Source organism: Meriones unguiculatus, chromosome 4 (genome assembly GCF_030254825.1).
Source record: "Meriones unguiculatus strain TT.TT164.6M chromosome 4, Bangor_MerUng_6.1, whole genome shotgun sequence".
NCBI classification, from domain to species: Eukaryota; Metazoa; Chordata; class Mammalia; order Rodentia; family Muridae; genus Meriones; species Meriones unguiculatus.
Genome location: NC_083352.1, coordinates 114,820,628 through 114,836,574, shown reverse-complemented (window position 1 = coordinate 114,836,574; position 15,947 = coordinate 114,820,628). Strand labels below are relative to the sequence as shown.

The following is a 15,947-nucleotide window of genomic DNA, read 5'->3' as shown; positions in this document are numbered from 1 at the left end:
TCTTAGGACCACCCCTCTTTTCTCCAGAGTGAGGTTACCAACAACATTCCAATAAATCTTTTCGTCCTCTAGACACACAATGCTAAGATTGTGGAGTTTAAGGCAGGAGCCTTCTTGGGGGTGGGATCTACAGGACTCTTGAGAAACAGAATTGTTTGTGATCCCCTGGGAAATCTCCAGTTGAGCTAGTGTGAGCCCCAGCGCTGTCTGGAAAAGACTAGGGTCAGTGGGACCACAAGACCACTTCCTGGTTGGGACAATGACCCCTCTTTCTGCCAAACCACAGGGGGCTGGCTAGCCTTCAGAGGCTTCATTTACAGTTCACTGTTTCCTCAGACCACACAGTATCCTTGGAGACGACATGCTGATTTAGAGCCAACTCCAAATTAAGGAGCCTAGCTTTCAGTCTTCCAAGCCACAGTGTGGCTTCTTTCTATTGCAAGGCTTTCTGTGTAGACATCCTGTTAGACTCTGAAGAAGACTAAATTCATCTTTGCAGAACCTTGTGCTATGGAGAAAACAGGAGGGATCACAGGTCAGCAGGTCACCGTATCCTGTAACAGCCCCCAGGAGTGTGCAGAATCCTGCAAACAGCAAGGTAATGCGAGGACAACAGGACTGTGGCCTCAGGTCTGTTCAATTCAGACATGACCTGCATATATTGATGATATGCTGGTATTTGCACAGACAACAAAAATACCAAGTTGACCAAGAGCTTCAGGAGCAGGCATGCCATGGAAAATGGAAGGAGAACATTTAGGAGATACCACACCTCCCCTTAGGTTGAAACCCCAGTTTCAACACAAGCAACTCCAATAGCAGACACATCCCAAACAGTCTTCACTCAGGGACCTACAACTTCCTCAACAGAATTGATTTTCACAAAACAACTGTATCAGCTGAGGTCACCCACACATCTCAACCTGAAGCATCTACAACCTCCCCAGAAAGACTGATTTCAACACATTCAACTCAGCCCACTGAGACCACCCAGGCAACAGTACAACTGCATGGATGATTATGGCCTGCTACAAGAGGAGGAGGGCAAGACTTAACAGGAGATGGACAGGCCCATGATGATGGAAACAATTCGGAAGGAAACAGCATAAGCTGAAATGATTATGATGGCAGCTTCCTTTGTAAAAAAAAAAAAAAAAAGAATTTGGAGGCTGGCAATATAGCCATTATTCTTAGCTCTGTGAGCTTAATTTAGGTTTTTGTTTTTAATCTTTTAAATGAAGATAGTCCTATTTAACTGATAGGTAGGGTTGTTTGGCTATTAATCTCAAACATGTACATAATTTAATTTAGTCTGTTAATCATGACCCTGAACGTAGGCTGGTTTTTAAAAAGTCCTTTTATTTGTGTATGTGTGTCCATAGAGCCCTAAAGGGCATCAGATGTCCTAGAGATAGAGTAGCAGGCCATTGTGGAGCAATCAGAGTGGGTGCCGGGAACAGTATTTGGGTCTTCTGCAAGTGCTTCCAGCCACTGAACCATCTCTCCAGCCCCCTGCATATAGGTTTTTACAGATGAGAAAAAGCAATGGCCAGGTTGCTCATACTTGTGCAGATTAAAGGCCACTGTGGAGATCTGTACCCTTACCTGACACCTAATCTCTCTCTTATTACAGCATGTCTGATGGAATCAGAAATACTAGATGTGGGAGAATGAAGCCATCTTTTCAATAATTTTTTAAGATTATGTGTATGTGTGTGTGTAGGCTCGTGCACATGAGTGCAAGTGCCGTCAGGCGAGAGGCACTGGATCTCCTGGAGCTGGAGTTATAAGTGGCCCACCCAGTACATGCTCTTTAAACACTGAACCATCTCTGCAGCCACTAAAGTCATCTCTCTCCCTCTCCCACTCTCTCCCTCCCCCTTCTCAGATTTATCTGCGTGCTCTATCTGCATATACACCTTCATGCCAAAAGAGGGCATCAGATGCCAGTATAGATGCTTGTGAGCCATCATGTGGTTGCTGGGAATTGAACTCAGGCCCTCTGGGAAAGCAGGCAGTAGCTCTTAACCACTGAGCCATCTCTTCAGCTTCCCTCAAGTCATCTTTTTAACAATTCATTTCTTGTTGGAGTCTATCTTGGTAGGCCATCCTAACACCAAAGTTTGGGCTCTTCCTAGAAATACAGTTCTGAGATTTACCAAGAGTCTGTTCACAAAATCCTTCATGAATGTATTTCCTGGAGGGCAAGTGGAAAAACCAAATCAGTTTAACACTGAAACAGCTACAGCTCAATAATAAAGTTAAAAAAAAAAGTGTACAAAAGAGATTTAGCAGATCTTTCATGAGAGAAGATACATGAATGGATAACAGGAGCACAAACAGGTGCTCAACACCATTAGTGAGGAAAATGAACATTGGTGCTACAGTGAGATCATCCAGATAGCTGACTCCTAAACCTAAAAATACCAAATGTTAACTAGGATGTGGAGCAATCAGAGCTCTTGTTTTATTGTTTTTGTTTATTTGGGATTTTGTTTTGAGACAGGGTCTCACTATAGCATTAGCTGTCCTGGAACTCACTGTGTAGACCAGGCTGGCCTAAACTCACAGAGATACACCTGCCTCTGGGATTAAAAGAGTGCACCACTACAACTAGCTAAACTCTCTTCTTTCTCTTTTCTTTTCTTCCTTCCTTCCTTCTTTCTTTTCTTTCTGTTTCATTTTTGATACAGGGTTTCTCTGCGTAGCCTCTGGAACTCACTGTGTATATCAGGCTGGCCTTAAGCTTACTCTTCCTCTCCAAATGCTGGGATTACAGGCATGCACTGCTGCATCTGGCTGAACTCTCATATTTTAAGAGACAGATTTTGGAGAAAGGTCTGACAATTTCTTACACTTTCTCTTTGATCCATCCATCCTGCTTCTAAATATTCTCCCAAGGGACATAAACAGAAGTGTGCAAAGCAACTTGTATTGACCATAATCAGCCTTGCCCACTGTAAGCAAAACTGCCAAGAATACCAATGCCCACCAACAGAATGGAGAAACTGGCTAATCGATACAAGTGTTAGCACTGCACAGGAATAAATAACCGTATACACGTGGGACTATGAGGCCACGCAGCACTGTGTCCCTAGAGATGAGAGGGTGCTGTCGAGCCAACTCCCATGAAGCTATGGTTTCAGTCTCCAAACCACAGTGTGGTTTCAAAATCATTCCTTTTGGGAAAGAACAGACAAAACATTACAAGTATAATTTACGTTTAGTCCTAGAACATATTAATCTATTACAAGAACAATGGTTGCCTCTAGAATGCGTCCTGGAGATAGATGTTGACAGGAAAGAGGCATTAGACTGTTTTCTGGCACATTAGGTTGTTAGGTTTAAATGTAGAGGTTCCGTCCCAACACGCAGTGCTATGCTGGGTATGAACCCAAGGTCTCTTGCATGCGAGGCACTTTCCCACTGTGTTAGTTACATCCCCAGTCCCAGGTTTTAGGAACATTCTGTATCTGTGAGGTTTCAAGTTACGGTGGTATATTAATCAAAAACCCAGCTAATTTTACAAGAGAGAAATTTGAACAAAGCGGAATTCCGAGAATACAGCATAACCACGTGTGAAATCTACTCTGTGGTGCACTTGGCGTGCACCCGTAACAACCAGTTAACGGTGGAATTCTTTTACAAGGTTGGAGAAACACGTTTTAACAGCTTATGCTTTCAGTTTTGCCATACACTTTAAGTTATTTATAATAAAGAACACGGGGGGGGGGGGGGTGTTCGCCTTCAGGACAGTTTTGCTTTCAGAGTTGCTGGCTAGGTTTAGAACCAGGTAAGTAGAGACAACAGACATTTCCAGCTCACGCCGGTAATCCCAGAACTCAATCCTGGGATTTTTCAGTACGTTCCCTCAATTACGAAATGGCCAGGCTGCGCGCTGCGCACTTCCTAGCGGGTGGAAACACCTTGAGGGCCCTCACTCCAGCCCCATCTTCCCCCGCTACAAGCCCAAGGCACCTTCACGCTGGGTAGCAATCGCCAGGATTTGTGCAGCGGCGGCGGTGTACCGCTGGAAACCACACTGTGGTTTCCGGGAAGGTACCGGAAGTCCTTCCTCATACCCTCTTGCTATTGGATAACCGCTTTCGATGGGCGCGGGCGCTGCTGGGAGGCGGAAGCGGCCGCAGGCATGGCGGCGGCCATGCCGCTCGCTGTGCTGTTGCTCTTGCTGGTGGGACAGGCTTGCTGGGCCAACGCAGAGCGCCCACGCGACAGCCTGCGAGAGGAGCTCGTTATCACCCCGCTGCCTTCCGGCGACGTGGCCGCCACATTCCAGTTTCGCACACGTTGGGACTCGGATCTGCAGCGAGAAGGAGGTGAGAAAAATTTCTGTCGCACCTTGTTGAGTTCGTAAAGAGAGCCATCTCTGGGGGCGGGCCTGATCCCTGGGTGAGGTTCTGGGTCTGGGTCACCACTCACCTTCCCTGGTTTCTTCAGTGTCTCATTACAGGCTCTTCCCCAAAGCCCTTGGACAGTTGATCTCCAAGTATTCTCTGAGGGAGCTACACTTGTCATTCACGCAAGGCTTTTGGAGGACCCGATATTGGGGGCCACCCTTCCTTCAGGCTCCATCAGGTGCAGAGCTCTGGGTCTGGTTCCAAGACACTGTCACAGAGTGAGTTCCCACCTTGAGGCCTGTTAAGTGTGGCAGGGGAAGGTGTTGTCATTTTGTCATTTGGGATCAGCTGCTCCAATAGGAGGTGATCCCACCGAGCTAAAACTGATTTTGGAAGTAAGAAATGACATTACAAGGCTGGGGAGATGCCTCAGTCAGTAAAATGCTATTCTAGCTTGAGGACTTGAGTTTAATTTCCAGAACCCAGTTTAAAAAGCTGGGTTGGTGATGCAGGCTTGTAATCCCAGAACTGAGGAGGTGGAAACAGGCAGAACAGGTTTGCTGGACAAGCCAGTCTAGCTCAATCACTGAGCTCCAAGTTCAATGAGAGACCCAATGCCCCCCCCCACCAGCAACCCCTCCAAAAAGTAGAGAGGGAATAAAGAAGACACATGTTGTTGACCTTTGGCCTCCACACCTACATGCATCAGTGTGCATGCACAGACAACAACGGAGAAATTACTTACCACTGAATGACAGTCTTTACTTTATTCAGTGAAATCCTGTCCTGAATACTTGCAAGCAGTACAAGCATTTACCTAAAGAGAAAAGTAGCTGGTGATTGGTGCCTGTTGGTGGGATGCTAGGCCGCAGATAACTGGCAAATAGAGTTTTTAAAAAAGATTTATTTATTATATATACAGTGTTCTGCCTGCATGTACACCTGCATGCTGGAAGAGGGCATCAGATCTCATTATAGATGGTTATGAGGCACAATGTGGTTGCTGGGAATTGAACTCAGGACCTCTGAAAGAGCGGCCAGTACTCTTAACCTCTGAGCCATCTCTCCAGCCCCTAGATTTTTTTTTAAAAGACATTCATTTGTATTAGAAAAAAATATATATTGATGCCTAACAAAACATTTGTGGGGTAGCTTTGGGCCGTTGGGTGTTTTGCTTTAGAGCAGAATCGAGTTTCTAGTTGTTGCCTGTGAGCTACAGAGACTCTCCCAGTAGCTGCTGTGACCATCCTGGAGTAGTTTTTCCATGCAGAGGTTGCAAACTTATTTCACCCTAGGCCACAAAGTACCAGTGACTGAGGGAGTAAAAGCACTGATGAAGCACCGGAATGAGTATTTAAGGGTGTTTCCTCTTAACCGACCTCTAAGGATCAGTAGTGCAAATATCACCAGGTTTAGAGCAGTAATAGTGGCAGGGTTTGTGGGAAATCCAAGAGCCCGTGTGACAATCTGAAGTAGGTAGCCACCACTCAGTTCCTAGGGATTGTTACCATGACAGTGGAGAGCTTATGTGTTACTTTCAAGAGCGAACAGACTTTTACACAATAATTGACATTTAAGTATCAACAAGTAATTTTAGACTTGTGGACTGTTATATGGGTCAGTATTACGCACACCAACTGTAGCATGTAGCTTAGGGCAATATGCTACCACCACCTAGCTGTCTCCTAAAAAGGACTTAAGTGGGGTTTTGAATGCTCAGAAACACAGCAGTGCAAACGAGCTGTGCTTGAGGAGAGCGAAAATGTTCCTTGGAGGAGGGGGATAAGACTGGAGCAGAATTTGAAGGCAGCAGAGTGTTGCCAGGAAAGATGAACCACTTGGACAAAGACTCCAGGGCTGCTGAGATGCCCAGAGAAGGGGCTGAGGAGGTAAGATGAGGCGAGGGCATCACTGAGCAGGGGTAGTAACGTTGACTTCCATCACCTGGCCTGTCTTGTGGCTGAGACACAGCCCCATTCGACTATGGACTTGGCCGTTAGCTGTGGCCATATGACGGAGGCCACGCAATATTTGGAGTTACACAGGTATAACCACAGGACAGTAAGTAGGTTTTTATTTCTCTCTAGTGTGGATAAATCTTGGAAGGAGCTCAGTAATGTCCTCTCAGGGATCTTTTGCGCATCCCTCAACTTCATTGACTCCACCAATACTGTCACTCCTACTGCCTCCTTCAAACCTCTGGGGCTGGCCAATGGTGAGAGAGCCCTTGTGGCCTTTTCCTTGTACCTTCTACCCCTTGTACCTTCTTCGCCTCCTCCCTGGTCTCATTTTCTGCAGCTGGGCTAGATCCTAATTGCTGTGGGTATGCGGGTCCCAGGTAGCTTCCTAAGACTGCTGTCTCTGCATTGCCTACTCCCTGACCTGGAGGTGGGAGCACTTGGCAGTGGTACTAGAGTGGTATGGGGAACGGGTGGGGTCACCCACATCTTTAGAGTGTGGCTCCTGAGGGGCAGGACCCAGATATACGCTCAATAGACCTCTGTCTCCCTCAGACACTGATCACTACTTCCTGCGCTATGCTGTGCTACCTCGGGAGGTCGTCTGCACTGAGAACCTCACCCCATGGAAGAAGCTCTTGCCATGTAGTTCCAAGGTGGGTGTGGGTGGGTGAGAGCCCCACAAGGGGAAGGGAGTTGGCAGATGTCCCCTCACAGTCTGGCAGCCAGAGTATGTTTAAGAGAATCTGTGCCCCCATGTCAGGTGCCCCATGCAGGGTACTGGCCAGCCCTATATCTCTTCCTGCCTCCCTCAGGCAGGTCTCTCCGTGCTGCTCAAGGCAGATCGTCTGTTCCACACCAGTTACCACTCCCAGGCAGTGCACATCCGTCCGATCTGTAGAGTAAGTCATGGGGAGCTGGGGTAGGTGTTATCCAGAGGCTCTGAGAGGCCGTGCAGGTAGCTATGTCTGACTCTGGCTGAGTGAGCAGTGCGTGGCAGGAACGATACTCATTATATGGGTCATTGGCTGTGCCCCAGGGTAATTGAGTGGTTGCTTGGGGAGCACTCAATAAATCTTCCTCGTGGAGCACAAAGTCAGGAACAGCAGCCATGTGAGTGCAGCTGCTGGCTCAGTCACTCGCCAGCTGGCATGACCTTGAGGAAATCATTTCATTTCCGTGAACTTTATTCTCTCATCTGTCACTCGAGGATAATAGATTCTACTTTGGGGTGGTTGTAATGGTTCATCAAACTGATGCACTAAAGCTGTTGACATGGGATCTGGCTCAGGGTCAAGTGCTCCACAGGGAAGGAAAGTAGAAGTGAGATGGGGCTGCATGTTGGATGGGAGTAAAGTCCCTGACTGCTACCATTGGTCCTTATGACAGAATGCTCATTGCACCAGCATCTCTTGGGAGCTGCGGCAGACCCTTTCGGTTGTTTTTGATGCCTTTATCACAGGACAGGGGAAGAAGGGTAAGCTGCCTGTCACAGTCCTGCTCTGTCTTCATGGATCAACCTAGCCCTGCCCTTATTCAGCCCTGTTTTTTTCCCCCCAGACTGGTCCCTCTTCCGCATGTTCTCCCGGACTCTCACAGAGGCCTGCCCACTGGCATCGCAGAGCCTGGTGTATGTGGACATCACAGGCTACAGCCAGGTACCAAGGTGTCTAGCCACACACACCCTTCTTCCCCAACATGACCCTGCCCCCTGCGTGTTTCTGAGTGCTGCCCTTGTGTTGCCAGGACAACGAAACACTGGAGGTGAGCCCTCCCCCGACTTCCACATATCAGGATGTCATTTTGGGGACCAAGAAGACCTATGCCGTCTATGACTTGTTTGACACAGCCATGATCAATAACTCCCGCAACCTCAACCTCCAGCTCAAATGGAAGAGACCCCCAGATCATGGTGAGTTGATGAGGGGCCCATGCAGCAGACTCTCTTTTTTTATGTCTTTTTTTATGTCTTTTCTTAAAGTTCATGGGGATTTGGACCCAACTAGCTGCATTATTGTGTCCCTGGTTCTAAACCCAGGTCCGCCAATTGCAGTGACCAGGCAAGTGCCTATCTCCACTAAGCCCTACTGTCTATAACAAAGCAGGGACACTAGTACCTAGTGGGTGGGATTAACAATTGATATAAAATAGAGTTTATTTGTGCACTCAGTTAGCCAAATAGTTCTGAAGTTATGCCATGCTGCAGACATAGAGTGCTAAAAGAGAAGCTTCTGTTCATTATCGTTGTCATCAAGGGAAAGGGAGGAACACCCTGAGGGGACAGGTATGGGCAAGAAGGGGACACAGCGTTAGACATATGAGCACATGGTAGTAGTTATCATCTTATCCTCAGGAGCGAGGGGAGATGGATGATTCCAGAGCCCAGGCTTCCCAGTTCTGATGCCAAAGCTTTTCCACACCTACTCCCTGATCTGGGACTCTGAGCATGGCCCAAGAATCTGGGGTGGGAAGTGACTGTCCTGTAAGAGCAATTCAGTGTTGACTCTCTTTTCTCCTCACAGAGGCCCTACCTGTGCCCTTCCTGCATGCGCAGCGGTATGTGAGTGGCTACGGGCTACAGAAGGGCGAGCTGAGTACATTGCTGTACAACTCCCATCCTTACCGGGCCTTCCCCGTGCTGCTGCTGGACACTGTGCCCTGGTACCTGCGGCTGTATGTGCACACTCTCACCATCACCTCCAAGGGCAAGGAGAACAAACCAAGTGAGGAGCTAAGTCCCAACCAGGCCCTCCCAGCTCACCTAGGCGCATTTATCTTTTCAGCCCTCCAGATTCACTTCTTAGTACTTCCCAGCGTAAACCTGAAGGCCTGTGCGGGTGGAAAGAGAGGGTTAGGAACAGTTTGAAAAACATGCAGCAGAAAGTGGCACTGTGTTAGATTCAGAAGTAAGTTACAAAGCAAAAGCAGTTAGAGCACATAGTGCTGATGATTCTTAGAGCATTCTGTGGCCAGCAGCTTCATTCATTCTCCCTTTCTCCTCTCTGAGCCCTTGAGCATGTCCTTATGCTTCATGACACCTAGCCTCTAAGCAGAACAGGACAGGCAAGGAGAAACAGGTGGTGGAAGCTGAGAAGGCAGCAGAGGTAGGGTATATAGTTTCTTCCCTTTCTTGGGAAAGTAAAGAGGTTGACTTGATACACAAACACATCACTGTTAAGCCATAAACTTTCATTTTTTGTTCTTCCCCCAAATCACACATTAATATCACAGTCCTTAAAAATTCAAATGCTTAAAAATTCTATCTCTTAGCCTCACAGTGGTGGCACATGTCTTTAATCCCAGCACTGGGGAGGCAGAGGTAGGCAGATCTTTGTAAATTTGTGGCCAGCCTGATCTGTAGAGTTAGATCTAGGATAGCCAAGACTACACAGAGAAACCCTGTCTTGAAAAGCCAAAAACGAAGGAAGTCAAGAAGGAAAGAATTCCATCTTTTTAAAATATCCAGTCTCTTAAAATCCAAACTCTTAAAAGTCTCAGCCAAGCAGTTGAGGCACAGGCCTTGAGAGTTCAAGGCCAGCCTGGTCTGCCATGAATTCCAGGACAGCCAGTGCTACAAAGAGAAGCCCTGTCTTGAAAAAACAAACAAAAATTTCAAAAGTCTTTCAACTGTAGGCTCCTATAAAATTAAAATTAAATACTTTCTCACCAGGGAACAGTCATAATCAGAAAACAAATGAAGAGCAAACTCCAACAGCATCACAAAACAACTTCAGCATAACTCTGGGCTCCTCAAATGAGTTTGGGTCATGTCTTTGGCTCTGCCCTCTGCAACATACATAGCTTATCCTCTAGGCTCCCACTGGCTCTACTCCTCTGCTACAGCTGATTTTGGTGGTCATCCCATGGTACTGCCATCTCCAAAATGCTAGGGCCTTTTGCTGCAACTTGGCTGCACTTCTACCAATAGCCTCTCCTGAACTCTCTTCAGAGAGAGCCCAGCCCTGCCACATAGTGCCAAGCCTCGGGTGCTGTCATGACACCTTCATACCTTCAAACCAGCACCACCTAGGTGACTCTCAGAAAACACTTCCCAGAAGATTTCACCTCAGTGGTGCTGGTTTCTTCTTAATCACAGCTAGTTCTTCAGCCCCAGCTGACCAGCATCTGTTGTCCCAGCAAAGCAAAGGTTTTACTTTAGTGGTTCTGGTCTCTTGTTAATCGTGGCTAATTCTTCAGCTCCAGCTGACACCACAGATTCTTCACATAAATGGCCTGGTAGAGTCTTTGCCTCCCTCTGAAACTTCATAAGCCAGGCCTCCATTGTCTGTATTGCTCTCAACATTCTTTTTTTTTTTTTTTAATTCTTTATTAATTACACTGTATTCACTTTGTATCCCCTCTGTGGTTCCCTCCCTCCTCCCCTCCCAATCCCTCCCTTCCTCCATCCTCTCCATGCATGCCCCTCCCCAAGTCCACTGATAGGGGAGGTCTTCTTTTCTTTCCTTCTGATCCTAATTAATTAGGTCTCATCAGGAGTGGCTGCATTGTCTTCTTCTGTGACCTGGTAATGCTGCTTCCCCCTCAGGGGGAGGTAATTAAAGAGCAGGCCAATCAGTTCATGTCAGAGACAGTCCCTGTTCCTATCACAATGGAGCCCACTTGGACACTGAACTGCCATGGGCTACAACTGTGCAGGACTATCTCTATGCATGGTCCTTGGTTGGAGTATCAGTCTCAGGAAAGACCCCTGTGCTCAGAATTTTTGGTTCTGTTGCTCTCCTTGTGGAGTTCCTGTTCACTCCAAATCTTACTGTTTCCCACTTCTTTCATAAGATTCCCTGCACAGTATCTTACAGAACAGCTCACTGAATTCTCAACACTCAATGGCTTTTTTAGCCCAATGTTCCAAAGTCCTACAGTCCTCCTTAAAATAACATGGTCATGTCTGTCACAGCAATAGCCCACTCCTGGTACCAACTTCAGTCCTAATTATGCTTTCTATTGCTGTGATAAAACAGCATAACCAAAAACAGGTTGAGGAGGAAAGGGCTTATTTGCTTCTACTTCATATCATAGTCCATTATTGAAGGAAGCGGGCTTTATTTTTTAGGGTAGTTTTAGGTTTGAGGAAAAATTAAGCGGGAATCTCGGAAAGCTTGTGATCTCCTCCACTCAGTTCTGTTATTAGTCACGTGCTGCATTTTGTGTGTGCTTCCCTCCCGATCTTTTAGCAATACTGGGGACGAGCCCAAGGCCTTGTGCCTGTGAGGCAACTGTTCTGCCACTGAGTTCAGCCAACCCCCGCCCCACCACCATTTTTATTAAATAATAGTGCTGGTGGTGGAATGGCTGGAGAGATGGCTTAGCAGGTGAAGTGCACTCAGCTCTTCTAGAGGACCCATGTTTGGTTCCTGTCATCCATATCAGGTGTCTCACAGCTACCTCTAATTCCAGTTCTGGGGGATCTGACCCCTGTTGGGGCCTTTTTGAGCACTGTACTCGTGCACATACCTACTTACAGACACATACCTAAATATAAAACAAAAATAAAGTAATTCGAAAAGAACTACTGAAAACATGATTGTGCTGGAGAGTGAACCCAGAACCTCATGCTTGGTGAGTGTTAATACCAGTCCATAGCAGGTCACAGCTTTTTGTTTAGTTATTTGCTTATTTTGTTTTTTTGACACAGGGTCTCTCTGTGTAGCCTAGAACTGTGTTGTCCTGGAACTCGCTGTGTAGACCAGGCTGGCCTCAAAGATCTGCCTGCCTCTGCCTCCCAAGTGCTGGGATTGAAGGTGCATGCCACCACCACCCAACCTAATTTTACCTTTTAATTCACTTACAAAGTAACAGGTTTTCTTATGGCTCTCTCATACATACTTTTTAAAAAGTGTTATTTGCTGAAACTGGGTCATCTGTTATATAATGTGTAAGAAATATTTGACATTCTGGATTTGTCCTTGGGCTGCTATTTAATATGTACTCCTCACCCGTGCATTTCTTGTGAGCTGGTATTAGATTTAGAAACCTGATTAGATTTATGTCCTATATTTTTGGGAAGAATTCCCAAGCGACTCTGGGCTTCCTCTTGTATTACATTAGATAATGATGTCTGGTGCCCCAGTTTAGATTTCTGTCTATTTATTTATTTATTTGAGGGGTGTCTGTTCTGGGGTACATGTGAAGGGGTCAGAGGAGAGCTCGCAGGAGTTGAGGCTCCTTCACCATATGGGTTCCAAGGATTAAAGCAAGCAATGTTGTCAAGCTGGGCAGCAGACGCCTTTACCCGTGAGCCATCCCCATAGCATCTGCCCCAGGTTTAGCAATGTAAAGACTGATTGTCTGCCGCATCCATGGCAACCGCTTTTAACTATCCTGGGATATAGGAAATATGTTCCTCCTTTTCGTGGAGAATCCTCTTGCTTCCCTAGCTTGACTTCTGACCCCAAGACAGAGCGGGAGGAGTCTGGTTTTAGGAATAGAGTCTAGGTGGCTCTTATCCCATCCAGGTTACATCCACTACCAACCTGCCCAGGACCGGCAGCAGCCCCACCTCCTGGAGATGCTCATTCAGCTGCCGGCCAACTCTGTCACCAAGGTCTCCATTCAGTTTGAGCGGGCCCTGCTCAAGTGGACAGAGTACACACCAGACCCCAACCACGGCTTCTATGTCAGGTGGGAATCTCTCCAATAGACTGCCCCCACGTCTGCCTCTTACTCTTGGTGGGAGGAGCCAGTAAAGAACACAGCCTGTCTATCTACTTCTCTGCAGCCCATCTGTCCTCAGTGCCCTTGTGCCCAGTGTGGTGGCAGCCAAACCAGTGGACTGGGAAGGGAGCCCTCTTTTCAATACTCTGTAAGTGTGACCACATCCTCTGCTGTTACATCCTCCCCTGCCTACCAGGCCTCTTCCAAAGTCATGTGAGATTTAGCCAGCCCTCAGGAAAATCCTGGTGGTCTGTGAAATTTGTAAAGAATGTATAAAAGGGATCTAAGGTGCTTCAGCTAAGACAAATAGGTGAGAGCAGTAGTATATTCCTACTGAACTTAATAACATCAATGGGACACGTATCAAGGACTAAAGAAAGTACCTGATGCACCTGGTCTGTCCCCCTGTGCTCATAGCCCGGAGGGCAGATTATTGTAGGTAGGAATGGTGGCGGTGGTGGCGTGAAGATGGGGGTATGCAGTAGGTTACTTACTTTCCTGAGGAAGGCCATTTAGGCTAAGGCAGTGGACAAGGCAAGCCCTTTCAGTGCTGGTGGCTCTCCTTTAATCAAGAGAGTGTGTGCATGCATGTGAGTATGCACACTTTCCTGTGAGATGCTTCCTTACTAGGACTGCAGCACAGGCTGTGGCGGGAGGTTGGGGAAGGCAGGGCGAGAGGGAGAAGCAGCCAGTCCTGTCTCAACGCTTCTTCCCATCCCTAGGTTCCCAGTGTCTGATGGATCCAGCTACTTCGTGCGACTGTACACAGAGCCCTTGCTGGTAAACCTGCCTACCCCTGACTTCAGCATGCCCTACAATGTGATCTGTCTTACGTGCACCGTGGTGGCCGTGTGCTACGGCTCCTTCTACAACCTCCTCACCCGAACCTTTCACATTGAAGAGCCCAAATCAGGCGGCCTGGCCAAGCGGCTGGCCAACCTCATCCGACGGGCCCGTGGAGTCCCTCCTCTCTAAGACTCCAGTGCCCCCTTTTCCCAGCAGCTACAGCTGCATCTCCCCACCCCACAAGGGAGCCCGGGCAGGCCTCTTTCTGCCACTCTGTCCCCAGAGTTAGTTTTTGAAACAAACTCCCCCTGGGCCTGGCCAGGGCTTAGACACGTTTCCAGTGTGGTAGCCTCCAGCCAGATCTCATTTCCCTTCTTCCCTCCCCTAGCCACTAGAAGTGGCTAGTGCTGCTGTATACTGGGCAGCCCAGAGAGACGTTTTCATCACTGCAGGACGTTCTGATGGCCCGGGTAATGGTGTGCAGAAGAGCTGTGATGCTGTGTGCGGGCTGTATTTACTATTGTAATAAAGTGACTGTCCTCCTAGCCTGTTGATCCTCCTTGAGGCCTGGCAGGAGCTCCCAGCTAAAGCCTGTATGATGAGTGCTCTTCCCATCCCTGCCAGAAATTCCTTCTCTTGTATCTCCCCCACCCCTCTCATAGTCATTCCCCATCTCTGGCTTTGGCTGGAAGTTTTTCTGTAAATATAACCTATGATCATGAAAATGAATCCTACCAGCAAGGGCAGAGGTGGGAACAGCTAACTGCACTGTCACAATGGCCGGGTCTCTGTGGTACATTTGGTATTAAGGACTACTCCTTAGACCACCTACCAGCTCCAAAGCCAGGCCACTGGCTCCAAGCCTCCTCCTACCCACATCCCTGTAGAACAGGTCCCTAAACAATGAAGTGCTCCCCACTCCCACCCCTGGCTTTTCCTCCCGCATATTTGAGTTCGCTTGTTCTCTCCACTCTTACCCCACATCTTCCTCCCAACGTGGCAGTTTGACATAGAATGCATTGTTCACAAACCACACACCCCTTAGCTGCTTGGTTGTCTCTTGCTTCCTAAGCCAAATGAGACATTCTTCATCTGGGAAGTCTCTGACATGCCAGGGTGTCATCAGTGCCCTCTGCCTGTCCTCCCACAGGCCCTTGCACTTATCTTGTGCTTTGTCACAGATGCCTGTTAACTTCCACTACCCAGTGCTTGCCACATGAGGTCCTTCAGCAGGGTGTGGCCCATCTCAGGACACACCACCAGTGCCAGGTCAGCAGTGGCATCTGCGTGACGTCTGGATGGGGATGGGGGGAGGGGTACCCTGAAGTTCTGTAGGTGTGAGCACAGCACCGGACTTCCTGCTATCTGGTTCAGCTCAGCCATTGGGCCACTTGGCTCTTTCACCAGCCTGGGCATGTAAGCAGCTTGGTCTAGATGATCTTCTGTGCACTCTCTCCCAAATTAGCAAATAAGCAGGCTGTGAAGGGTGTGAGTGTGGCTAGGCTAGGAGCAGTGCATACAGCTGGTTGTCTTAGTACACCAGGTTAGAGTTAAAATTGTGAGTTCAGGAGCTGGAGAGGTGGCCCGGTGGTTAAGAGCACTGACTACTCTTCCAAAGGACCTGGGTTCAATTCCCAGCACCCACATGACAGCTTACAACTGCCTATAATTCTAAGATCTGACATCCTCACATAGACATGAATGCAGGCAAAACACCTGCATTCAATAACACTCAATAAAAATAAGTAAATTATATTTTTAAAAAGATTGTGAGTCCAAGGCTCAACTGGGCCACATAGACCCTCTTTAAAAACAAAGAAGGAAGATCTGGGTGTAGTGGTGTATGCCTTTAAGCCCAGCGCACAGGAGAATCAGTCAGATCTTTGGGAGTTCAAGGCCAGCCCAGTCTACAAGGTGAGTTCAGGACAGACAGTTCTACAGAGAAACCCTGTCTCAAAAAACAAAAAAACAAATTAAAAAAAAAGAAAGGATGGGCATATTGGCTAGTGCCTTTAATCTGAGCACTAGAGAGGCAGAGGCAGGTAGATCTCTTGAGTTTGAGGACAGCCTGGTCAACAGTGAGTTTCAAGGCAGCTAGGGCTACATAGTGAGATTCTGTCTCAAAAACAAAACAAAAATGTAAGTGGGTGGGTGGCTCTCAAAAGCTAAGCAG

The 15,947-nt window shown here is 47.7% G+C and overlaps 1 protein-coding gene across 1 annotated transcript; it reads left to right on the top strand.

Annotated features, from left to right (window-relative positions):
• The first annotated feature begins 4,110 nt into the window (after positions 1–4,110).
• Positions 4,111–14,319, top strand: Pigt (phosphatidylinositol glycan anchor biosynthesis class T). The gene is made up of 12 exons (XM_021660464.2): positions 4,111–4,337; positions 4,459–4,636; positions 6,446–6,573; positions 6,872–6,972; positions 7,132–7,218; positions 7,706–7,793; positions 7,877–7,974; positions 8,063–8,228; positions 8,839–9,039; positions 12,790–12,955; positions 13,053–13,136; positions 13,711–14,319. Exons 1-12 carry the CDS (start codon positions 4,151–4,153, stop codon positions 13,961–13,963), a joined length of 1,737 nt encoding a protein of 578 aa, XP_021516139.1. The 5' UTR covers positions 4,111–4,150; the 3' UTR covers positions 13,964–14,319.
• Positions 14,320–15,947: the final 1,628 nt, after the last annotated feature.